Raw genomic sequence first — 25501 nt, forward strand, 5'->3', positions numbered from 1 at the left:
CATCTCCCGGAGTTCACTCAAACTCATGTCCGTCGAGTCTTGATGCCATCCAGCCATCTCATCCTCGGTCGTCCCCTTCTCCTCCTGCCCCCAATCCCTCCCAGCATCAGTCTTTTCCAGTGAGTCAACTCTTCTCATGAGGTGGCCAGAGTACTGGAGTTTCAGCTTTAGCATCATTCCTTCCAAAGAAATCCCAGGGCTGATCTCCTTCAGAATAGACTGGTTGGATCTCCTTGCAGTCCAAGGGTTTGTCATTTGTATCCTTTCATTTTAAGAAAGGATGAAGGCTGTAGTGGTGGACATCAGATGTTCTTTATCTTTCTGATTGAGGACCAGCCCACCTGGGTTATTTTAATGACTAGTAAACTAGACATGTGGCTCAGAGCTGCAGAATCTCTTAAGCACCCCTTTGTCCAGTAGGAGACAAATTCTGACTCCAATCACCTGGTTCTATTCGGGATGGATAGCATCACCATGTATTTTCTTTTTATGCTGTATTTTCAGTTTTGAGTTGAGTTTTTCCAAATGGAGTTTTGCTGTCTTTACTTATTTCTTTATTTTGATTCAATTCTTTGGTTTTCGCTGATGATTCTTAAAGAGAAGAATAACCTGAAAAAGATACTAATGGACAGGGTGCTTGATGTAAATCATAAGCAAGAAAACATGCCAAGCGCCAATGGAAAGGCATGTCCTCAGTCTCACTCTCTGTCTGGTTCTCGTCTTACTATCCAGTCTGTGCAGGGCTGTTGAGACCTCTCACCAATGCATCATGTAGGTCTGAGTGGCCGTGAGGGTCATGTGAGCCCAGAGCGCAGAAGGCAGTTTTGACTTCACCGATTTCCCGGAAGTGCTGCGTTCCCTCCCTCCCGAAACAAGGCTGTCTAAGGTTTCCTTTCCCCCTTAGAGAACCCGCGACGAAGACCTGGCTCAGGTGATCGAGCTCCAGGATATCATCGAGAAGAAGTCACGGGAGCAGAGAGAGATGAGGGCCCGCCTGGCAGCCCTCTCTGCCCACGTAACAGAGCTGGAGAAGGACCTGGACACGGCCAGGAAGGACCTCCTCAAGTCCAAGGAAGCAAACGTGAAATTACAGCAGGACGTCCGTGAAGTGAGTGACAGTGGACGTGTCTGTTGTCCTGAGGCGGAATGTGGGTCCCTTGTCCTCCCCGTGATCTCAGCCTTGGCATGGCTGCGTGAGCAAGAGCAGAGCACTGGCGAGACCGCCACTGGCTGCCTTCCCGCCTCTGCGTCGAGGTCTCTGGGGTAGAAGAGGCCTGGTCCAGGCGGTCCGTTGGCAGTGGACCAACATGAGGGCAGTCCTAGCGCTGTGCTGCACCCTGGGTGTGGACTCCTCATTTCCACAAGTTCTAGGGGGCCTAGTGTGTTCCTTTTTTAAAAATTCATTCATCCACTCATTCATTTATTGGAGTTGATTTACACTGCTGTGTCAATTTCTGCTGTACAGCAATGTGAACCAATATATATACACACACACACACACACAAATATCCCTGTTTTTTAGGTTTCCTACCCGTTAACTTCACCACAGAGCACTGAGTAGAGTTCCCTGTGCTGTTCAGTAGGTCCTTACTCGTTGTTGACTTGATGCATAGTATCAGTAGTGTATATCTGTCAACCCCAGTATCCCAGTTCATCCCCCTACCTGCCTGCTGAATATATTCCCGATGATGCTGAAATTTCCTTCTGATTCACTCAGATGAGTCTGAACATCTGTGGAGCCCTCTCTCCCGAAGAGATGGGAACATGCTGTGTGGGCTCTGCTGAGGCAGCTTGCCTGGCCATCTTCTCTAGTTTTCTGAGGTTCCGCTCCTTGAAAGGATGTGTGACAGTGATACCAGCGGTCAGATAAGTCGAGTGGCGTTTGCTCACCCTCAGATCCTCAGGCCCGTGCTGTGTAACCATGCAGAATCAGGATGTTTCTGGCAGTCGTGTCTGCGGGTGTCGTGATTTATGAGAAGCTCCCTAACGGTCACTGTGAAAACAGAAGAGAGCTGGGGGCTCAGGCCTCCTCCTGTGAGCCTCGCCTCTCCTCTCTGCGCAGACAGACAGCGCCCACCTGCCCCACCCCTCCCCCGTGAGACCATCTCAGAGTGCACCCCTCTAACATGTGGTACAGCAGGTGTACTTGATTAGTAGCTCGGTGTGAGAACTGAAAACAGAAATACTTGCACATGTTTGTATAACGTGTTCACACTACTCTTTGGCAACAGGAGGAGATTAGGTGGCAGAGATTAATACACAGAGAATTCTGGAAAAAGCATTTTTAAGACCTTTCACTTTTAATGTTAGGACAACATCGCTTACTTAGTGAGCACAGAGGGACCTGACATGGATTTTGAGCCGGCGGACAGGAGTGGCATCGGCAGCAAGCTCTGCTCCTGGTTTGAGCGTTTCCTACATGCGGTGTAACTGCTTGAGAAGAACTAGGCTTGAGAAGGCTGCTCCAAGTTGTGTAACACTTTGACTTCTGTTTCTACTCATTAATATTCTTATTTAATTTTGAGGAAATTGCATGAGATTTTTCCAACTTTTACCTGAGGAAATGAGCCTCAGAGCTGCCTGTAGGATCTGTTGAAGGTCCCTCCCTGTTCTGGGTCAAGCCCGCCTGTATAGTGTGGAGACAGAGATCCTCATTTCATGCCAGATACCTTCCCTCCTGGAATTCTTGCAATGACAGAGTAGTTTAGTGTACTTTTTGTTTGCTGGTTGGGTTTATGATGTAGAAAAGAAGCTTGGTAAATCGAGTGGCCAGACCGACGTTAAGACAGATGGGTGCCATCACGGCAAATGCGACATTTGAGGTAGGCGCGTTTTTGCTCACATCTCAGAAAACTGCCATGTCTAGGACTTAAATTTTGAGGACGCTAATTTTATGTTTGATTTGAAACTTAGGATTTAGTCCCGCTTTTTTACTCTTAAGTGTATCGGAATATTCTATGATAAGGACTTACCTTTTCTCCTCTGCAATGCCTGGTGTAGGCTATGGCCCAGAAGGAGGACATGGAGAAGAGAATCACTACACTTGAGAAACGCTACCTCGCTGCACAGCGCAAAGCCATCTCTGTGCACAACCTCCATGATAAACTTGAAAATGAAATCGCAAATAAGGATTCTATGCATCGACAGGTAATGGCTTTTCCTGAACTGAGTCTGACTTCTGTAGTAGTGAATACTGAGGAAGGAAGGTAAAGACCTTTTCATGTGACTCCCATGTTGGAAATCAAGTCCCAGTGTAAAGTTCTTATGACCCTAAAACACTGCGTTCAAAAGTGTGGATGTACATCATGATAAATCAGCTCTACTGAAAGGAAATACATTTTTTAAAAATTGAGGGTGACTGCAACTTCGAGGTTTGAATTATTTGGGATTTGGGTTAACCATTTTGTGGAATTCCACTCCTGACTCTTGTTTTACTTGACTTGAATCTGTTGGCTTGTTAGCATTTTTACTGAAAGAGCAGAGAGCAGCAGGGAACTTCACAGCAGCTGGCTGCCTGTTGGGAACTGGGGTCACTGTGACAACAGGCAGGGTTAGAGCTCCAGTCTGATTAGAGTTTGTACTTCTGTGGTTTGGTGAGCTTTACTTGCTCCGGTTCCTGTGTTGTCTCACAGAATCAGGACTTAATCAGGAAAACCAAATCTGGCTTCTCCAAAACAAAGTGAGTCAGTCTGGTGTGTGACAAAGTGTATCATTGGCCCCACTACAAAAATAAAATACTAGAAAGCCATTGAAATGTATGATGTGGAATGCTAATTAAGAGCATTCCGATATACAAAATAATGGCTGTAAAAGGCAGATCAGAAAATACTACGTACCATATGCTGTTGTTTTCTGAGTTTTTTAAAGCACATCTTATTGTTTATGTATGTACATAGAGTAATACACACACAGAAAAAATAAGAAAGCTGCTTAGAAATAAATGCTAACCTCTCAGGAACCCGAGTGTATAGATCATTTCATTTTTTTTCTTTTTCACAAAAGAATCTGTCTAAATGTTCTACACTGAAAGTTTTCAGAGTAAGAAGATCTGTTAAAAGAATAATCATGCATTTACAAATATTAGTTAACTGGCATTTCCCCAGGCACACTCTGATCAGGTCTATATTTCAGAGGAGATGAAAGCCATATTTTGGCTTACAAGCCCGTGGCGGTCAGCAGTCGGTAGGGTTCCCTTCAAATGATGATTCTGGTGATGTTTTAAGAAGGGTCAGTACTGACCCTTAACTTGTCAATAGGAATGAATAAGCTTCTACAGAAACCTGATCTTCTTTAATATATAAGAACTTTTTTTTTTTTAAAGACTTCTTTGGAGACGTTTAGGAAGACCAAATACTCTGGCAAGAGGTGTTCTGCCCACTGAGACCAAGCCCAGGAACACTGAGAGAAAAATTACCCTGACGCGGCTTCCGAAACAGAACTAATCCTGTAGACACACGCGTTTAGGTTTTGTCTCAGCTTACTAACAATGGCAGAGGCTACACCGCTTGACCCGTTTTGATGTTCTGCTCTCCCTTTGTAGAAGGAGGATAAAGACCGACAGCTGCAGGAGTGCCTGGAGCTGGCAGAGCAGAAGCTGCAGCAGATGCTGACAGAAGTGGTGGCTGAGCTGACTCAGCGAGTGGCTGTGCTCTCCGAGGTGCTGCTCTTGGTTCCCAGGGAGAGGGCACGGGGAGGGCCTGTTCCCTTGCTGTCCCACTGTGCCCCTCCCCGTGCTGCTCAGTCCACAAAGGAGCGCAGACACCGGGGTCGTAGTGCCCGTCTGAGATGGGAGCGCTCCCTGAGTGTCAGACAGTCCCCGCTCCCGTGTCATCCCTGCGTTAACTTCCCTGCAGTTTTGTCCTGTGCTCTGTGTGTCCCCAGGATGCTTCAGCTCTGAGTCACTGCTGCTCAGAGTTCAGTCAGCAACTCAAAGCCTAGCAGGATAAAGAACGAGAAAAATCCCATTCTCGTTAAGAGATGGCCAAAATAGCTCTGTCATGAACACAGTTTTAAGTCTTTATTCATACATTGTTGTATAAGTCACAGCGTGGCATGGTGCAGACCCAGGGTCCCACTCCCAGCTTGCAGTCCCCAGGAGCCCAGGGGTGAGAGGCCGAGTCTAGGAGACTTGGCGCTGCTGGGGAGAAGGTGCCCACAGCCAGCCACCCATCCTTCTGGTGGGAAAGGTGTTGTCTTGCACTGCTGGTGGCCACTGGCTGGGCATGGAGAGGCGGGCCGGGCCTGTGCTGGCCTGGCTGTGGGAGCGTTCCCTGGAGCTCAGGATCACCTGAGAGGCCGCCGGTTTCCAGAGGCCGGTGGTGTCCTGTGCTCTCAAACCCTCCCCGAGCAGGGTCACTAACAGCCGCCCGGCGGCGCCCTTCTGCCTGTGATCTTCCCCTCAAGGGCTGGTTTCTTCTCTCCCCTGGCATCTTTGCTGTCTGTCCCAGGTCGGCCTTGTAGTCTGAACTTTTGTCTTCCGGAAGCTCTGCCACTAAGGAGGCGAAACTGTTGGAACTGACCTCCCAGCTTAGGAAGGAAAAACGTGTGCCCTCGTGTGTCCCGTGCTTGCCACTGCCTGCTGCCCGCGCTGGCTCGCGCCAGGCAGTCTGAGGAGGGGGCCTGGGGCCAGGGGAGCACCTCTCCTCTCACGAGCCGGTCACCAGCACCCTCCGTCACCCATGTGTCACACACGAAGCCGCGCTGGCTGCGTGAGCAGGAGTGCGGGTGTGCCCCCCGGGAACCCAGGGTCAGTGGTCTGCACAGAGCATGGCCCCCTTGCCGCCCCTGGGGTCACAGCCCGCGTGCCATCAGGACAGGGTCGCTGCGAGCAGAGCTGACGCTGTTCTTGGCCGACAGGCGGGAGAGAGACCCAGCAGCATGGAGGAGAGGGGCGTGTGGGCCGGAGACACGGCTGGGCGGGGCCGGCGCTGCCTTTCTCTGCCGCTCCTGTCTGTGCCGTCCAGTGTGCGTGTGTGGCCCTGTCTGCTGCTCCAGGGACCCAACCTCGGGAGCAGGGCCAGATGTGGTCTCTCGTAGGTGGTGGGCAGGTGGCCAGGGGGTCCCCACGTTCAAGGAGGACGCTTGTTGCTCTGACCAGCCAGGCCGGGGAGCTGCTCAGCATACAGTTGGACCTTATGAGTGGCCCTCAAACCTGAGAGAGCCAGCCCGAGGCCCGTGAAACGGAGGGCATGGTGCCCAGATGTGGCGGTGCTTGCCTTGGATGTGGCGCTGGAGTCCCACATGCCAAACTGCCGGTCCAGACGTGGGGTGTGTGTGTAGGATGGCTGCTCCTAGGCAGGAGGAGAATGGAAGTTGCGCTGCGACAGAAGGCGCGCCAGGAAAGGGCGATGGTGGAGGCTCGCATTAGAGAGCCCTGAGAGAGGTTTCCCGGAAGGGCTGGCCACACAGCGGTACCGACCATCCAGGAAATGGAGTGGGGATCCCAGGTCCAGCCTCAGGGGTCAGTACTGTCCCCACCGTAGCTGTGTTCTTGCGCTTGGACTGCAGAGCCTCTGTGGGCTCCCAGGGGACTGTGGTTCTGACTCCCATCATGAGACCTCGGTGAGGCTCCCTCTCTGCTTAAGCAGAGAGCTCAATGTCTCCTGATCAGGGGTGCACTTCCTTACTTTCAGAACTGCTGCTCAGAGGCTGTTGAGATTGGGATGCTGTTCATGACTAAGCCAATTCAAAGTAAACTTTCGTTTTGCTTTAAAAAGATTTGAATGCCGAAGCCTTATTGGGTAGCTGTGACAGGTTTTATTTCCTTGGGCTCAAAAATCACTGCAGACGGTGGCTGCAGCCATGAGATTAAAAAATGCTTGCTCCTTGGAAAGCTACAACAAACCTAGACAGCATATTGAAAAGTAGAGACATTGCTTTGCCGACAAAGGTCCATATAGTCAAAGCTATCGTTTTTCCAGTAGTCACGAATGGATGTGAGAGTTGGACCATAAAGAAGGCTGAACACTGAAGAACTGATGCTTTTGAATTGTGTTGCTGGAGAAGACTCTGTTTTAACAGAAAATATTTACCAGAAAATGACCTGTCAACCCACTCCAGTACTCTTGCCCGGCAAATCCCATGGACAGAGGAGCCTGGTGGGCTGCAGTCCATGGGGACGCGAAGAGTCGGACACTGCTGAGTGACTTCACTTTCGCTTTTCACTTTCATGCATTGGAGAAGGAAATGGCAACCCACTCCAGTGTTCTTGCCTGGAGAATCCCAGGGATGGCGGAGCCTGGTGGGCTGCCATCTGTGGGGTCGCACAGAGTCGGACATGACTGAAGCGACTTAGCAGCAGCAGCAGCAACCTGTTTTTTAATTTTTTATGATGGAATATTTCAAACATGCACAAAAGTGGACGGAAGAGTGTAATAAATGCTCATGACCAATCAATTGGCCTCAGCAATTTCTAACACAGGGCCAGTCTCAAATATAGCATTCTTTTGTCTTCTCTCCATTTTTTTTTATAAGTAGGTCCTAAAACAGCTTTTTAAACCATGAAATTGATGCTCATTTTCTAAATCACAGACTTTCCAACTTTGTTATTACATTTAAAAATTGCTTGAGGCATTTATTTCCAGCTTTTTAATATGAATTTTCATATTGGAAAAGACCCTGATGTTGGGAAAGATTGAAGGCAAGAAGAGAATGGATGACAGAGGATGAGATGGTTAGATGGCAGTTCTGGGAGTTGGTGATGAGCAGGGAAGCCTGGCATGCTGCAGTCCATGGGGTCCTACAGTCAAACATGACTGAGCAACTGAACTGAACTGAATATGAATTAACATTGGAAGAAAAGCTATGACCAACCTAGACAGCATATTAAAAAGCAGAGATATTACTTTTCCATCAAAGGAACACTTAGTTAAAGCTATGGGTTTTCCAGTAGTCTTGTATGGATGTGAGAGTTGGACCGTAAAGAAGGCTGAGCACCAAAGAATGGATGCTTTTGAACTGAGGTGTTGGAGAAGACTCTTGAGAGTCCACTGGACTGCAAGGAGATCAAACCAATGAGTCCTAAGGGAAATCAGTCCTGACTATTCATTGGAGGGACTGATGCTGAGGCTGAAGCTTCAATACTTTGGCCACCTGATGCGAAGAACTGATTCACTGGAAAAGACCCTGATGCTGGGAAAGATTGAAGACAGGAGGAGAAGGTGCAACAGAGGACGAGATGGTTGGATGTCATCACTGACTCGAAGGACGTGAGTTTGAGCAACTTCTGGGAGATAGTGAAGGACAGGGAAGCTTGGCGTGCTATAGTCCATGGGGTCACAAAGAGTCAGACATGACTGAGGGACTGAACAAGAGCAATCATTACAAAGAATTCAAGTGATGTTTCATGTAAAGAAAAATATGTGAAAGTCTATCTCCACTGGCTTTTTTTCCAAAATGAATTTTCTCACTTTTTGCTTTATAAATTGAATTCATGTTACACCCTTACTCCAGAATCAAGCTTCTTTTATATACTGGGAAATGCCTCCACCGACGTGTGTGTAAGCCGATCCCCTTTCAAGTGTACTTGTTTCTGAGTGTAAATCTGCTTGCTCCTCGAGCCGCTTCGACAGGAAATGGCTGGTGACACTGAGGTCCCCCAGGTGCTCTGCCAAAGAGAAGTGTTGGGAGTGACCTTTGACCAGTGAAGTCCCTGCCTCCCTCTGCACCCGCCCGTCTGCTCTGGGGATGCTCAAGAGCCCACCAGAGGTGGCCGTGGGAGGGGACCGCCTCGGGAACCAGGGCACAGGCCGCTCACGTCGCGGCTCCCTGGTGCTTTTAAAAGAACGACTATACTTGCTCTTGAAGTTTATGAGTTTTCGTTTTTCCTGTTTTAGGCAAAGCAAAGAGAAAAAATGAATGAAGAACACAACGAACACTCATCAGATACCGTGGATAAGCTTCTGTCTGTTTCAGATGAGAGGCTTCAGCTTCATCTGAAGGAGAGAATGGCTGCTCTGGAGGATAAGGTGAGCCAGCTTCACGGCCCCTTTACAAGAGGCGCATGTGGCCTGGCCTGGCTCGGCCCGGTCTGTGTGGGGGGAAAATCTCCAGGACAGGAGTTTGAAAACTCCCATAGACGGCCCCAGAGTGAATGTCTTTACTGGTTAGAGTAGCAGCATTTCATGCTAGTCAATAAGCGTGACAGCATCCACAGGCAGTGTGTAAAGGAACAGACATAGATGTGTGCCCGCAACCCTTCCAGAAAGCATCAGTGAGGCGGCATCACCAGTGGCCCTGATGTTACCAGCCGCTGTGCTAGAACATTCTTCTAGGTCCACCCTCACCCCTTCGTTTCTTTCTTAGAAGTTTATTTCTGGGGCTTTGCTGGCAGTCCAGTGGCTGGGAGCCTGCCTTGCAAGGTCAGGGACGCAGGTTCGATCCCTGGTTGGTGAGCTAAGATTCCACATGCCACGCGGCAATCACATCAAAGGAATCCCGCATGATGCAGCTAAGGCCCAAAGCAGCCAAATCAATAAGTTTAGTTCAGGATCTTTTATATAATGTGATAGAAAAGATTGAAGCAAGTAAAAGCAAGCATTCTCATGTTCCAACTCCAGCCATCTCTCTTTTTATTTGCTTTGGAAAATGTCTGAGAACCTCTATCAGAGCAGCTCAGTGGGCAACAGTCTGGTGGAGGTTCAGGGAAAACCTGTCCCAGCTGCACCAGTGCCCTAAAGACGAGGCCCAGAACCTTCGCCGAGGTCGGCGCTCGGGCGACGCTTGTCTGAGAGAGACCCATGGTCACTACAAGTTCTGCGGCACATTTTTCCCCCACAAAACCCAAGATGACACCCACACCTCACTAGAGAGCTCACTTCACCCTGACCTGTGGGCTGGCCCTGAGGTGGGGATAGTTTTGTCTCCGGTTTGAATTTTACATGTGAAACCTGCGCCAGTTTCCTGAGTGACCACTGAACTGCAAAAGCTGAAAGCAAGTATAAAGCAGTTCCACTTACCCCAGGGACCTGGCCTCCTTGGATCTAGAGGATCAGTCGGGGAAGGAGGAGTTTTTCTGTGTACAAGTTAGTGTTAACAGTTGTCATCCGGCTTCGTGCCGACACTTCACTCTGGGCGCGAGGTCCGCCCTTCATCCCGAGGTGCTTTATGCTTTCAGACAGGAGAGTAGCCATCCCGCGGTCCACGCAACGTCTGTTAAGAATTGACTCTAAAGCACTGTATGTATCTTTTTCAGAATTCTCTCCTATGGGAAGTTGAAAATGCAAAAAAGCATTTAGAAGAAATGCAAAACGACAAGGTCCTTAAATCTCTAAATCCTTTAGAAATGTGTTAAGAGCTGAACTGAGCTGGGTTCATTGTTACAGTTATTGCAGATGCTTAGCGGAAGTGGAGTTACATTTTCCTTATGGCTAGTCCACTGCTGTAACGTGTATAGCGTTTTTGGTTTTGAACATTGAATGTGATTTGCATTATAGGTGGATTTAGAGTGTGTGGCCGTTGTGTGTGGTTCAGAATTCTAAGTAGTCCTTTCTGGGTTCACCTGAAAGCTGAGACAAAGAATGAGCCTTTCACGTGGACAGTGCTGTCCGTCAGAAAGATAATAGGAGCCACATACACAATCTAAAATTTCCTAAAAATGAGCGGGCTGCGAGTGTGCCCGTTTCACTTTTTTCACTGCGAGTCTTGAAATCTGTGTGATTTCCACATCGAGCTTTGCACCGGCCTGCGTCACATCCTCAGTGGCTGCACAAGGCAAGTGACTGCCGTGGCCGAGAGCACAGAGCTGCCAGGTTGAGTCGAGTGACTCGGAAACTTGGCCCGTTTGACCTGTTTTACCCTGTGAGGAAGTGAAGTGGGGTGTAGAGGAATGAATGTGAGGAATGCCCAGGAATGCATGTGAGGTCCATGGAGACAGTCTAAAGCAATGAGAGGAGCGAGGGCAACAGAGTGAGTCCTGTCCCCCACCACCCGAACCCCGAGCCCAAGTCCAGCTTCTCTCCATAGACTTCCTTGTCGTCAATGGCTTGCCATGTTTCCTCCAGAAGCTTTTCTACACCTGACATGTAACTTCTTATTATGGTTTATAAGGGTTAGTATTGTTCTGAGTGTTTCTATTTGCTATGGAACACTTAGAGTACAATTTCTCAGAATGAAAATGTTCAAAAATGTGCGATTTTAAGGCGAGGGAATGGAGAGGATGTGCTGATCGGGCTGATGGGGGTGAACCCATAGGCAGCTAGTTCACCAGAGCGGAGCAGGAATGATGGCAGGTGGTCCTGGAGCCAGGAAAGGGGAGGCCCAGCCCTGGGGAGGGGTCGTGACAAAGACAGAAAGCGAAGGTACTGGCCGCGGGGGACAGGGAGCCGGCAAGCCAGCAGCTCGAGGCTGCCCCTCCGTTGCTTTGAGGTCATGTCTGGGAAAACAAGGCAGGACCTGGGTGAGAGTGGGGCAGGGGGGAGATTTGCGGAGAGAAGGGTGTGAGGTGTGAGAGCAGGAGGGCGGCACGGGGCCCAGCAGGCACTCTTGCATGCGTCTCAGATGACAGAGGCGCCCTTGCGGTGTGAGGGGCCATCCCCAGAACAGCCCGAGGGCCTGTGCCCTGAGAGGAGAGCCACGGGAGGCTGGCTCTCCCGTCCCCTGGCTGCCCTGCTCACTCCTGTCTGTGCGTGTTCAGACCAGCCTGGAAAACGGAGGGCTGGGAACCCGCGAGGACGGCACTCCTCGGCGAACTAGTACCAGTGATGACCGGTGGGGTGGACCCAGCGGCTGCGGAGCTGAAGGGTTTTATTTTCTAATTGTCCTTCAGCCTGGCTGATGGAAGCAAGGATATATTTTGTAATTTTCGGTTTTTGTCTCTGACTCCATCAGCCCACCCTTGTGGATAACCTCATAGGATTGCCTTCCATCCACGCTGAGACCTGAATGTCACCAGGCCATCTAGGAACTGGATTCTCCTCCTGCCCGTTTCTTCAGTACTGCTCGCTTAAGAGATGGCAGTGTCTCATAAGCATGGCCCATTTGTCCAAAGTCAGGGCTTCCATGTAAAATTGTGTTCAGTTCCTGATAGACTTGAGGTGCCCAGAATGTTGCTGACGAGACTTGGTCCTCTCGTGCCCAGGTGCAGCCCCTGAAAGATCAGGACCGGGAGCTCGAGCAGCAAGCCAGCGTGCTGGCCAACGCTGGCCAGCTGTTCGAGAGTGACAAGGGCGTGTCAGATGGCGAGGGCGACCGGGACACCCTCTTCAGTGCGCCCGCTCGGCTGTCGCCCAGCGGGCCGGCTGTAGCCAAGACTCTGGCCATGAGGATTCAGGAGCAGCTGGACAAGATCAACGAAGAGATCTGGTGGGTGCGCCTGAGCCCAGCTCCCCGGAGGCTCGGCTTCTCTGAGCAGCTGTCTTCTGCTTAGAGAAGTCTGAGTGTTCCATAGTGAGAAAACTGACTTCAGGTCTGCTTCGAGAATTTTCAGTTCTGAGATTGCCCTTGATTATAGAGCTCAGTCAGCCGGGGCATTCTGTCCACAGTGTGGTGTCAGCACTCTGTGGGGGGGCGTTGTGGGGTGTCCCCCCCTCAGCTCTGGGCCCCAAGGTGAGTGAGGTGCCGAGGCGGTGTCCCCTTGTGGCCCGTGCACCCTCCAGCACTGAGGGTTTGCCCTCGTGTGTCCCTCGGAGCCTTCTACGTTCTGGTGAAAAGCCACCTGGAACAGAAAAGCTGGGGTTCTGGGCTTGGCAAATTCCCACTCAGATCTGCATTTTCCTTTTTAACTTAATACATTGTGAAGATTGGCTTATTGTAAGACAGTGATCCAAGGACATGTGTTTGAGTTTTTCTCATCTCATCAGTATATTTAAAATGTTTTCTTTAGACCCAGTCTTGGCAGTTAGAACAGTTTACAAAACAGGATAGAACCCAAAGGCCCGCCTCGTGGTGAGCAGGGGGCCCTGGGTCTGGGTGCAGCCGGGTGGCTGGGGCCCCGAGGCCTGCCTGGTGCCACACCCGCACAGCTGTGCCTCCTGTCCCGAGTCCACGTTCAGAGTGGCCGCAGGCCGGTGACCCTGCACAGGACCTGGCAGAGCTGCTGCTCAGATTGTTCTCATCCCGTCACCCCTGGCGAGGTGCCCGTTCCTGCCGGTTGAGTGCGAGGGGCTCGGGGAAAAGGCCGGGGTGAATGGCACAACCAGCAAACGCAGATGGTGCCGCCTGTACTTTTGACGCCGAGACAGACTACTTTGTGGGCCGTGTTTGAGCACAGACAAGCTCAGAAAGATTGTTTTTCCTCATCCCTGTAGGAAATTTCGAACACTTCTGTATTAATATTTTTATTTTTAGAGCAAGTTGTCAGGTAAAAATGATTTTTCCTTATGCAACAAGTTGACTTGATGTAAATGGTAAATTCTGTCCATCAACTTGTCAACAGTGAAAAACTTTCAAGATGTATAAGTAGAAGTGAAACTGGAGAGTTTACTACCTGGAAGGATCTTGTATTTTAATTGGAAAATCATTTTATTTGCATAATCATGCATTGAATCTGTATATAAAATCATCCATGACACATTAGGGGAGAAGAGCAGTAACTGTGAATTCTAGGTCAATGCAGCACATTGACCTGAATCCAGAAACTCACACAAAGCTGGTGGAGAACTTCATCAAGTGATGCGTTTGCACATACACAAGCTTAAAACAGAATGAAAAGTGCAACTCAGCACTTCATCTGGTCTGGAGACGTGTGTAGAAACTCCAGCTTGCTCGTGAATGGCTGTTTTGGTTATACGGAGTTCCGGATTCCCAGTGGAAAAGCTCTGAGGCACTCACGTGCATCTCTGCCCTGAGAGCAGGGAAGGTAAAGGTGGTCAGCTTCAGGTATCTCCTCACAGGGAGAGTCACCACCCAGGCCCCATCAGAATGTTAGAGTAAATAAGTCAAATGAAACGTGAATGATGAGGGGCCACTTTGTAAGACTCAATGATAAGTGATTCTAAGTTTGAGAATATTCCAAAGAGGGAAAGCTGAACCTTTTTGCTGAGATGTTAATTGAGTAACTCTTCCTGGAATTTGCTAATCGTGACACAGAATGCAAGCCCACATTTGCTGTCCAGACCTGTTCCTCTGCTGACAAAGGCAGGTGATGATTTTATTCTGTTTTAGGTTCATCCAAAAAGACAAGGAGAACACGGATCAGCGGGAGGAGAGGATTGAGAGCAGGGTGGGCAGTGGGAGCTTCAGCAACCTTCGGCGCTTTGAATCCTCCAACTCCCTCAACATGGATCCCGCCTCCTCGCATGCCGGCTCCTTCCCGCCCAGCAGAGGGCGCTCCATGCCCGAAAGGAGGCAGCCCAGCCCTGAGCCAGAAGAAGACAAGCTGGGCTTCATGACTCTGGTATGTGTCTGCCACCTCTCTGCCGCGTCCCTCCCGGAGCACACTGGTTTTCTTTTGTTTGTTTTTTCTCTTTTTACCCAGAAGAAAATCAGGTACATTTGCTCGCTCAGAGGTCTAAGATTTTTAAAACTGCCTAGTCTTGAATCGGGCTTCCCTAGTGCCTCAGACGGTAAAGCGTCTGTGTGCAGTGCAGGAGACCCGGGTTCGATCCCTGCGTTGGGAAGATCCCCTGGAGAAGGAAATGGCAGCCCACTCGGGTATTCTTGCCTGGAAAATCCCATGGACCGCGAAGCCTGGTAGGCCACTGTCCATGGGGCCGCAAAGAGTCGGACACGACTGAGCGAAATCATTCCATAATCACACAGCGACAAATGAGTCTTGATATTTGGACCCCTGGCTTAGGAATCTCAACTGGTCTGCTCGCTGATGGGCCTGGCCGCACGCTCAGGCCAGCTCTGCGTGTGAAACCAGGTTAAAAGCCCGCTGCCCCAGGGCCCCAGTGAAGAAGTCTAGCTTCCTCACTCTTCCGAGTACTGAAAACGGGATGACGACCTAGGGCTTTTGGTGAGAGAGTGTGCGGCTCTAAAGCACATGTTCCAGCTTTCTTCCATGTTTAGCTTAGGTTTTGTGAGTGCATTGCTGTTTACCCCATGAACTCATGTTTACAACACTCTGCTTTGTAACTGCGCTTGTATTTTCACTTTTTTTTGGTTACCACCCGTTTCATGTTAGCTGCATTGTTAGTCGGCATATAATTAAATTAACTGTGAATCATTTAGCGGCATGTGAAGTGGTAACTAGTCCATTTTGTGGTCTTTGGAGACACTTTTTATAATTTGCTTCGTTGGCTAATTAGTTGATATTTAAAATTCTGTGACGATTTCTCTGTAGTTTCACGATTGATTTCTTTCCGAGTGTTTCTAAAAGAACAGTTCTGTATATTTTGTCCTGCTGTTGGAGTTCTCTGACGGTGTGTCTGCTTTCATCAGTGGTTTTGATTTCCTGGCTCATCCTGTTGTCTGCTCAGTGGTTGTCAATCCAGACCCCAGCTTCCCACCACTGCCCCGCCTCGCCCCCGAGGCTGCAGCTGACCCATCCATCTCCCCTTCCCCGTCCTCCCACCTGCTCTGGTCATGGCAGTGCTGTGGTCCACAGCAGGTGTCCCCTTAGTCGGGTTTGTGCTTTGTCTTCATGTCTCATCAAATGGTGTTTTCCCCCATAGCAGTAAGTTTGAATTAGCATAGCACTATGCAGTTACAAGCGTAATGCAGATGGATCCTAAACTGCATATCATGTGTCATTCATAAATGAGATTATCCTTACCTAAAGAAATGATCTTCTTCAGTGTAGAATTAATGGACTTTTGACACAATATCCTTTCTGTGTTGGTGCTTGTTTTTAAGACTATAAATCTCATCACCTTTTGCACAGTTAATGTCTCTGCTAGACTCTTTAAAAAGCATCTTCTATGGTTAATAAAATGTAAAGACTGCACCTGCTATTATGCTAGCTTTCTTTCTTACATATTTTCACAGGGAACCTGCTTTAATACATTCATTTTGAGAACTTTTAAATCAAATTCTAGGTAAGAATTTTGTGTTAATGTCCAATAGATGGTTCGATTTGTTCAGTGTTCAAATAGGTATTATGGTAACTTCCTCATCAGTTAAATTACTATTTTAAAGTATAACATGTTTTCTATGAAGAGAAACTAACTTATAGAGAAGTTTGGCTGAGAATAGGCAATTGTTAAGGGCCTTTATTGTACAGAATGCTGTGCTTTAATAGATCATGATGTTGTAATAGAATTGTATCTTCCTGAGTAATAATTTATAGTGTTTCTCTAGTAAATCTTGAATAGCTTATTTAATTTCTGTGGTCCAAAGAAATGTTCTGTTTCCAGTTACATGTTCTCTAAATGTTCATCTCACTTATATGTTTGCCATCATTTTTGCTATACTGTGTTTGTCTATACTGATTCTTGAATTTTTAGCTTCAAAGTCGCAAGAAATCTGGTTTCTCTTCATTTCTTTGCATGCATCTATCAGCCTAGTGATTTAAGGAAGTGTTGTCGAAAGGTAAACTATTTAGTAATTTAGCATGCCTCTGTTTCTCTGTGAAGTATTAGAGAGTCCTTATCATTTTACATGAATGAACACTGTGTGGTTATGTACTGGTGAATAATTGACATTTTAATAGAAGTAATGAAACTCACCCACCACTGGGTGCTGATGGTTCTGTTGGAAATAGGTCATTTGTTGGGACAATTGTAACAGTTTGCCGGTCTCCCACTTGTTTGCCTTCTAATCATCTCATGCTTATTTATAATAGACACAGTATTATTTACTATTTTAAAATTTTTCTTTACTTATTTTTTTGGCCATGGTGCACAGCTTATGGGATCTTAATTCCCCAACCAGGGATCAGACCAGTGTCCTGGCAGTGAAAGTGCCAAGTCCTAACGTCTGGACCACCGTGGAATTTCCGCTTAGAGTTTTTTTTTAAACAAATGACTGAATCAGAGCCATAGAAGTTAGATTTGGGGGAAGCCAATTTAATGACGGTGGGTAGCAGTGTGCAGGAGACTCTGTGCGCCAGGCACCGTGTCGAGTGCTTTCCGAGTCTGTCATCTAATCCCGCAGACGCCAGGTGAGGTCCAGGCTGCTGTTATCCCCATTCAGCAGACAGGGACACTGAGGCTTAGAGAGGCCGAGCACCGTGCCCAGGCTCCCACACCCAGCAGTGTGGTTCGGACTGGTCAGATCAGAGCCTGTGGTGCCGTCCAGCCCGCTTTGCTCCAGAGGTTCTCGTGTCCATCACGGCATCCCTGATGGAGGGAGCATCAGGAGGGAGCTCGCTGCTTCTCCCCTTTGGTCACTTGGTTGAGCCCCTGTTGTTGGAGTCCAGTGCCCCGAGGGCTGGCCTTCCTTGTCCCTCTCCCACTCCCAGCCCGCTGATGGAGCACTCCTGGGGCCTTCCTGCAGGACTCGGGCAGCCGTGCTCCAGTTCAGGCAGCTCAGTGCCCGGGAGCCCTTCTGCTGGGCACAGGAGAGCAGCGGCATCACCCTGGGGTTGGTGCCCTGGGTGTGCCGCTCGCCCGCTCTGTGGCCTGCTTTGTCCTCCTGGTAAGTGAGGACACGGCACTGCCCATCCTAGTCATGTGGGCACCAGTGGGGCGGCTCCCATCCTGGGGGAGGGCGGCCAGGCTGTGGACCCAGAGCCTTCCTTAGGAGGAGGCCCGGGGGAAGGGGCTGGCCGTGGTCCCTGACTCTAAGGCAGGTGTTTGTCTCCACTGAGTCCATAGTCAACCCAGGTGTGTCACTTCCCTGCTCTGTTCTTTGTTGTTTTCTGAATTTTATAAGTGCTTATTTTCACTTGAATTTGAGATTGATCCCCGTTCAGTTCCATGTGGATAATTTCTAGCCTTTGTAGCCTTCTGTTGTCTGAGGTTTCTTGGTAGAGGTCAGGGGAGGGTGCCCAGTTTATCCAGCTGCTGTTAAATGAGTTCAGCTGTATTTTGCACTAAGTCACTTTGTTGTCACCAAGCTCCTGTGGGGCTGCACGGGACCAGTGTTCTTTACAGAATCCCATTAAAAAAGGACTGGTTAGTTGGTTAAAACAACACACTATTTGTTTATAAAAATACTTGCCATGCATGTTTCCTCAAAGCTCCCCTGCTTAACCACACACCCAAATGTATAAGTGAGACCTGTCTGGACCCTGAGGGGTTCATCTGTTCCCCACACTGTTGCCACCAGTGTCTTTCCTATCTTCAGACCCAGGACTAGCGGAAGAGCTGGGAGTCCAGGCGAGATCATCTTTTTCTTTTTTTTAGTTTATTTTTTAATGGAAGGAAAATTGCTTTACAGAATTTTGTTCTTTTCTGTCAAACCTCAACATGAACCGTCCATAGGTACACGTACATCCCTTCCCTTTCGAACCTCCCTCCCATCTCCCTCCCCAGTCCACCCCTCTAGGTTGATACAAGATTATTTCTTAGTGAAGACCTAGGAGAGCTTTATGTAAACCCCAGGGAACAAATGACACTCAAACTGGGTGTAAGCACTTCAGTGTGTAGCCCCCGGTCTGTATGTTACTGAGAAATACAAGCCAGACACATGGTGTTCGCATGGAGGGCTTAGGTACCTTTTCTGTGTTTGACTTGTTGTCATGGGTTCAGTAACCTGCGTCATCACTACAAATGATCTTGGGTGGTGGTACAAGCTGTTTCCTTTTCTCCTTCAAATAGAAAGGTCTGGACGGCTTTGCTGAGAGGTTTCTTACTCTTGCTAGTGGTGCCTCCGAGCAGCATCTGACGATGAGCACAGGCCTTTCATCAGGGCAGTTCATGCGATGCAGGGTTCTCGGTGCTGGCGTGGCTCTGCTGTCCTGCCTGGCAGGACCATCTGGTTGCTGGATTTCAGGGAGTGCAGAGCCTGGCTGCAGGGAGGCTCCCGTCCGGGGTCTCTGCACTCAGTGGGGTGCTCTAGCTGCTCTACGGCCCGGCTTCTCTTGAACAAACAGTCCTTTAAGATGGCACTAAGTTGGAACACGGCTTTTTTTTGTATTTGGCGGATAGCATAGCTAATATATTTTCAAGTAAGTTTCTGGTTATAATGTAAAGCCTGTGTGATAGCCTTTTTCGACACAGTCTATTGTTAGCCAATTTTACACTTACCTCACTCCCTCAGCTGCCAGCTATACAGGAAGAGGTAGAAGATGACACCATCAAATGTGAAACCTCGACCTCCGCCTCGCTGCGGTCCTTTCGGCTGGACCGGCTCACGGGCTCACTGCGCACAGCCAGCGATGAGGACATCAGGGACGCCCACAAGTAAGGCGCCTGCTCGCCTCGTCGTCAGTTTCAGGAGCCCTGTGGCTCTTGTCTTGAAAGAGTTGCAAGGATGGTTGTAAAGGAATCCCACTGGATTCGGTGCCTGTGTTTAGTGGTGAACTTCAGGTGCTGGGGGAGAAGAGCTCAGTGACCTCAGTGATTTTAGAAATCATCTGTCTCTACGTGTCGACTCCTGTGGGAGGTCTCTTCCGGCTCTTGCTAGAGGTCTGCCAGGCCTGGGGCGAGTTCCTGATGGTTACGGGTCCATGCCTCTCGGCTTTGCTCTTGAGGGTCCCTCCCTCTTCCCCAGGGGTCTCCTCTCAGGAGACTGTCTGTCCCCTCCTGTGACTGACACTGTTCTCATTCAGACCCTCACCTGCTGAGCTCCCATCGTGAGCCAGGCAGCACTCGATGGAGGGCACATGTGGTCACCTGCCCAGCAGCCCTGCACAGTGACCATCACTCTCCTGCCACGGCCGAGGACGGTCACCCTGCAGGAGGCGGGGGGAACTGCCCAGAACTGGGGAGCTCGCCTTCTCTGGGAGCGTCGTCACCTGCCCAGCAGAGACCCTGAGGGAGGGTCAGGGCGCCCTCTGCACCAGCTCCTCTGGAGTGAAGACCTCCCTCCTTGGGGGAGGGCTCCAGTCAGAGAATCTCAGCTTCCTGGGCCATTGGTTGTGGCCGGAAGCCTTCATCGCTCGTGTGGAGTGTGGGTGGTGAAGGAGACTCCACTGTCTGCTGCGAGGTTGAGGCGTGGGTGTTGCTGGGTGGCTGGTTCTATCAGTAGGTCTTATGAAGGGGTGTGTGTTTGTACAAGGGTGCCTGTTAAAGGTCATTTTCTCTCCCTGAAGTGCGACAGGCTCTCAGGACGGTCCCAGGGGCAACCCCAGCAACAGCAACAGCAGCCAGAAAGCCCCAAAGAAGAAGGGCATCAAGTCTTCCATCGGTCATTGGTTTGGCAAGAAGGAAAAGAGCCGGCCTGGACACACCAGCAAGGAGGCGTTAGGACCAGGTGGGTGCTTCACCGTTCAGAGGGAGGAGGGTCTGCATGTATGTCCCTTCTGTGTCTCCCCCGCTGTCCCCATGAGGCTCCTGTCACTCACGCTAGGTGTCCTTCTGGGAGGAGTGGAGGAGGCGTCTGTCTTCTCTAGGGTCCGAGATGATCAGATCAGTTGATGAGTGGATGGGTGGACGGGTGGATGAACAGATGGCTGGCTGGATGGGTGGATGAATGGAGCATGGAATGAGTAAAGCAGATGCTTACTCCGATGAGAAACGTATTCTACGAAACGGATTGAGTAGGAGCCGGGCAATGACTGTTTCCTCCAGAACAGTGACAAGTGTTTGGAAACGGCCTAAGTGCTCATCAGAGAGGAGTGAGGTACGATCTGTGGGCACCCCACAAGGAACAGCATCCCCTCCTTCCTGCCACTTTCCCCAACCCAGGAGCTCATGAGGGGTTCTGCCCATGCCCCCCACCCTAGCCCACAGCCACGCAGGTCCTCCTGGGGTCTCCTCATCACACAGTGTTATCATCAGGCCCCCGTCTCTCTCGGCTTCATCTCCTTAAGGACAGGGTATGTTCCTGCCTCTTCAGCCAGATATTTGTTGAGTGTCTTCTTTTTGCTGGGTGTGGGATTTACAGGGTGAGTAAAACAATGTGGTCTGGAGCACAGTGAAGGGAGAAGAGAGAAAAAGGAGCAGATTATTCAGTGCTATCCCTCTTGTTAGTAAATACAACACTGAGCTGGATGGTGCATTGATTATATACCAGATGCTGTGTGTGCCCCTTACCAAGCAGGTGCTGCCACCTCCCGATTTACAGGGGAGGAGACAGTGATGGTCGCGCGGTGAGGCAGTGGTGAGGGCAGGTTCACATCCACGCAGTGGGACCATGCACTTTGCCGAGCCCCAGCCACCTCTCTGGTGGATGCAGCAGGAATGAGATGGTTCTATGGCATCACTGATTCGATGGACATGAGTTTGAGCAAACTCCAGGAGACAGTGACTTACAGCAAAGCCTGGAGTGCTGCAGTCCACGGAGCAGCAAAGAGCTGGACACAACTGAGTGACTGAACTAAAACCTGCGTGTGTGCTAAACTGCTTCAGTCGTGTCTGACTCTTTGTGACCCCAGGGACTGTAGCCCAGTAGCTCCTCTGTCCATGGGATTCTCCAGGCAAGAATACTGGAGTGGGTTGCCATGCCCTTCTCCAGGGCATCTTCTCAGCCCAGGGATCGAACCCACATCTCTCGTTATCTCTTGCAGTGGCAGGCAGGATGTTTACCGCTAGCGCCACCTGGAAAGCCCCAGGGAACGCTGACAACTAGGAAATGCAGAAAATAAGGGGGCTTCTCCTAAGTTAAACTAGAAGAGCAGCAAGCACAGGATGAAAAGAGGAAAACACACGAAGAGCAACAACAGTGCCAACAGAAACAAGCCGGGATGTGTTCACCCACAAAGAAAATATCTGTGCCATTCGGAGGAGGAGCCCACCAGCCCTTGGAGGGACAGTTGGAACCGGAACAAAAACCGAGGCCATGGTCAGCAGTGCCCACCCACACGGCCTGAGTGGTGTGGTGTCACTCACCGGCTTCCTGTGTCCCCAGAGCTGCTGGGGGTGACATCTGAGTGCTGAGGCCAGGCAGCGTCCCCAGGTGAGCTAAGGCATCCCTGCTCTCCTTCCAGTGCTGCTGTGGGGCTCTCTGTGGGCGGCCACCCTCATCGCCTGCTCTGCCACCCGCTGGGGCCCGGCTGTCTCCCTGGGATCCTTTCAGCCCTTGAGCTTGGGTGTTCCAAGCCCTCTGCCACGCCGGACTGGGACGCAACTCAGGACTTGGGCTTGAGATATCAAGGAGACCGTGAATCTGGAAGGACACAGCCCTGGGGCCCTGGAGTGAGCATGTGAGAAGAGCAGGAGAGCAAAGCCCCCTCCGGGAGGCAGCAGAGCTGGGGAACGTGCCCACACCCACCGCTGCCTCTGGCACAAATGCCTCTTCTTTGCCTCTCCTTGGCCTGAAACAGACCCCAGCTGCTGCTGCTCCGCAGGTGATTCCTAAAGATGCACATCCTGCAAGAACTATTGTCCTGTTGCTCTGGGGCTGCCTAAGTGTGCTCAGGAGCGTCAGACAAGTGGGGCTGCCACGCCTGATGCTGGGGGAGGGCCTGATGCTGGGGGAAGGTCTGATGCTGGACTAGGGCCTGATGCTAGAGGAGGGCCCTGATGCTGGGGGAGGGCATGATGCTGGGGGAGGGCCTGTTGCTGGGGGAGGGCTTGATGCTGGGTAGGGCTGTTGCTGGGGGAGGGTCAGATGCTGGAGGAGGGCCTTATGCTGGGGGAGGCCCTGATGCTGGGGGCAGAACATCTGATGCTGGACTAGGGTCAGATGCTGGGGGAATGTCTGATGCTAGACTAGGGCCTGATGCTGGAGGAAGGCCTGATGCTGGGTAGGGCCTGTTGTTGGAGGAGGGCCCGGATGCTGGACTAAGGCCTGATGCTGGGGGAGGGCCTGATACTGGGTGAGGGCCTGATGCTGGGGGAGGGCCTTATGCTGGGGGAGGGCCCTGATGCCGGGGGAGGGCCTGATGCTGGGGGCAGAACATCTGACGCTGGACCAGGGTCTGATGCTGGGGGAGGTCCTGATGCTGGACTAGGGTCTGATCCTGGGGGAGGTCCTGATGCTCGACTAAGGTCTGATGCTGGGGGTTAAGTGTCTGATGCTGGTGGGAAGATCTGATGGTGGTGGGCAGCCTGCTCCCAGATGTACACAGAGTAGTAATTATAAATCTCTCTGAGAAATCTTTGTTTCATACTTCCTGACCACCTTGCTATGTTCTTTTTTTCTGAAGCATAATTGCTGTGCTTTTATTGCTGTGCTATGTGCTTTTATTCTGAAGCATAAAAGCAAATCGGTTTGCTTTCTGCCGGACAGCAACATGAATTAGCCATAGGTGTACGTGTGTCCCCTCCCTCTGGAATCTCCCTCCCACCTCCCCCTGCTACATTCTTGTTTCTATGGATATATGAATAATAAAGACTGTTGACTAAAATAACATGAAAAGCTCCCACACACAAGTGTGCACACATACACTCCCTAGTGCATCTTTCGGGTCCACGTCAGGGTTGCCCTCGGCCACCCCACCCTGGGATCCACGGTGAGCCTCGACACCTGCACTTTGTTCCCACCCTCGGCCCGCTGCCCACGCCTCAGCAGCAGAGGGGCCCTGTCCCTGCAGGTGCTAAAGTGATGGAGTCCCTTGTCTCCGGAATACCAGGTCGATCGTCCTTTGGGGACACCTATACTTCCAACTTCTAGCCTTGCCATTGTATCCATCCGTTTCTCTTAACAGAATGTCCGTGTGATGACACGGGCTCCCATTACCAGCTCTGGTCTGTTCTCATTGAGAGTACAGCTTACCCTCGGCACTCTTTATTGGCAGTGGGAAATTTTGCTTCAGTACTTTATTGAAAGAAAGCAATAAATAATACTGTGATAAAAAAATGTTCAAAAGTAGACTGTACATACTTTGTCACATATTCAGGAAGTTCACAAAACATTAATAGAAAATCAGAATGTTAACAATGAATTGTACAAGGAAAGGCAGAACACACATGTAAAGAGACGTGCCATCTGTGTCTGCTGAGAGATCAGCTGCATAATAAGGCACCATGATCTGAACGCATCTCTTGCTGGCTGCTTTAATGTGCTGCTGAAAAAGTAAAAGTTATATTTGCTACTTATACTATCCAAAATGGCTATGTCATCAAAATCTAAACATGTATGCCTAGGTCCATTCTTTAAACATGTTTACAAACAGATGTAAAGAGATGATTTACATCAGAAAAATAAGGCCTTTGTCAGAGCTGCACTCTGCTGTCTGTCTGTCGGGGATGTGGCGCCCTCACTGTCCAGCTCCATGGCTCTGCAGGGGGTGCAGGGCATTGCGATTGGTCCTTGAAGAGTCTCACCGGAGAGGAGGGATCTGGGTCCACAGAGACTAGGTTACAGGAGAGATTTTCATAGTCGTCTTCTAGTTATCCTTTCAGCCCAAATTTCATTAGAAGCTCACATTTAACACCCAGTGCTTTTAAATCGCTTCACGCTGCAGACAAAAAGCATTTCTTCCCAGAAACAAAGTACAGTTTAGGTCAGTCGTTAAAATACAACAATTGGTTGAAATTAAGTTCGCTCATTTCAGAGTGATTGTTGGAGAGCTTGGTTACATTCTGGAAGGATAATGCACACCGTGTCATGATGATTTTACAATCGCAGTAAAACCCCTTCTCTCATGGTTTAACATTTAAAAATTAAACAAGAATAATGACAATAAATGCACCATTTGCAAAAGCCCTATATTTGTTCATAGGATTTATACAGACAAGTATTACAGTACAATCATTTGAAAGACTAAAATCAGGTATCAGAACATGAACTGATCTGAAAGGATATTCATAGCCTGGATATACAAGAAAAAGGAAGTATATAAATGAAGTCATAAGTTTACATAAATATAAGGAACATTTTTTTCCTCTGGTATTCATAAATTTTTCACTAATTAAAAACTCTGTATAAAATATCTTATGGTCCAGATAACAAGTATTGACAGATTAAAGATTGCATCAAGTTCAAAATGTAGCCTTTGTCATATTCTGGACGCTGTATAATCACCTACAGAAGTAGTGCGGGTAAACTGGAAACAAACACATAGACGAGTCAGTCCTGGGCACCAGGCAGCTGGTGCCCGAGCCCCTCCTCTCCAGACACCCCACCCCTCCCCATTGTGGGCTCCAGCTGCTTTGAGAATTCAGAGAAACGTGAAGGACCAAGCAGATCAAGGAGAGAACTCTGTGGCTGGCTTTATTCTGACATATAGCTAAAAGCTGCTGGTAAAAAACTGAAAACCCAATCCAGCTTTCTAGCTGAGACGTGAACAGGACAGAGCAGACAGCCTCCTGCTCTCAGAGTGGCTCGAGCAGGCTGGGCTCCCGGGCTGGACCCACCAGAGGACCGCCCAGAGCAGCTCCTGCAAGGGAGGGTGGCCCCTCAGTGGTGGCTGACCCCCAGATGCCAGGGCACTTCTGTGTTAAACACTGGCCTCTGGATGAAGAGGCCTAGGGCAGGGCAGCCCTGTGACCCCTGATGCTCTGGGCCCTGTTCCCTCCGAGAACGTGCACGCAGGGCATGGCCAGCAGCACTGCTGCTGTGGGAGGGACACCCGTGTGCACGAACGTGAGGGAGACCGGGCCATGTTTTACAGGATAGGTAAGGGCACGTATTAGTGGAAATTACCCTAAAACTTGGTGTTTTAAAACTACAGCCTTATTCTTCTTGTTCA

The 25501-nt window shown here is 49.9% G+C and overlaps 1 protein-coding gene across 1 annotated transcript; it reads left to right on the forward strand.

Annotated features, from left to right (window-relative positions):
• Positions 1–585: 585 nt before the first annotated feature.
• Positions 586–23218, forward strand: LOC138423752 (liprin-alpha-1-like). Its single transcript, XM_069560043.1, has 11 exons — positions 586–642; positions 905–1108; positions 3001–3147; positions 4541–4657; positions 8835–8966; positions 9659–9844; positions 12077–12300; positions 14101–14332; positions 19024–19166; positions 20018–20178; positions 21434–23218. The coding sequence occupies exons 1-11, from the start codon at positions 586–588 to the stop codon at positions 21493–21495; spliced, it is 1665 nt and encodes a 554-aa protein (XP_069416144.1). The 3' UTR covers positions 21496–23218.
• The last annotated feature ends 2283 nt before the right edge of the window (positions 23219–25501 follow it).

This window comes from Ovis canadensis, chromosome 18, assembly GCF_042477335.2.
Source record: "Ovis canadensis isolate MfBH-ARS-UI-01 breed Bighorn chromosome 18, ARS-UI_OviCan_v2, whole genome shotgun sequence".
Lineage (NCBI taxonomy): Eukaryota > Metazoa > Chordata > Mammalia > Artiodactyla > Bovidae > Ovis > Ovis canadensis.

Bases quoted from the DNA above. Each gene is read 5' to 3' on its own strand.
- LOC138423752 (XM_069560043.1), top strand. From the start codon at position 586: ATGATTCTTAAAGAGAAGAATAACCTGAAAAAGATACTAATGGACAGG. The intron at 643-904 runs GTAAATCATAAG...TTTCCCCCTTAG, and splicing joins TAATGGACAGGGTGCTTGAT to AGAACCCGCGACGAAGACCT. The intron at 4,658-8,834 runs GTGCTGCTCTTG...TTCCTGTTTTAG, and splicing joins GAGTGGCTGTGCTCTCCGAG to GCAAAGCAAAGAGAAAAAAT.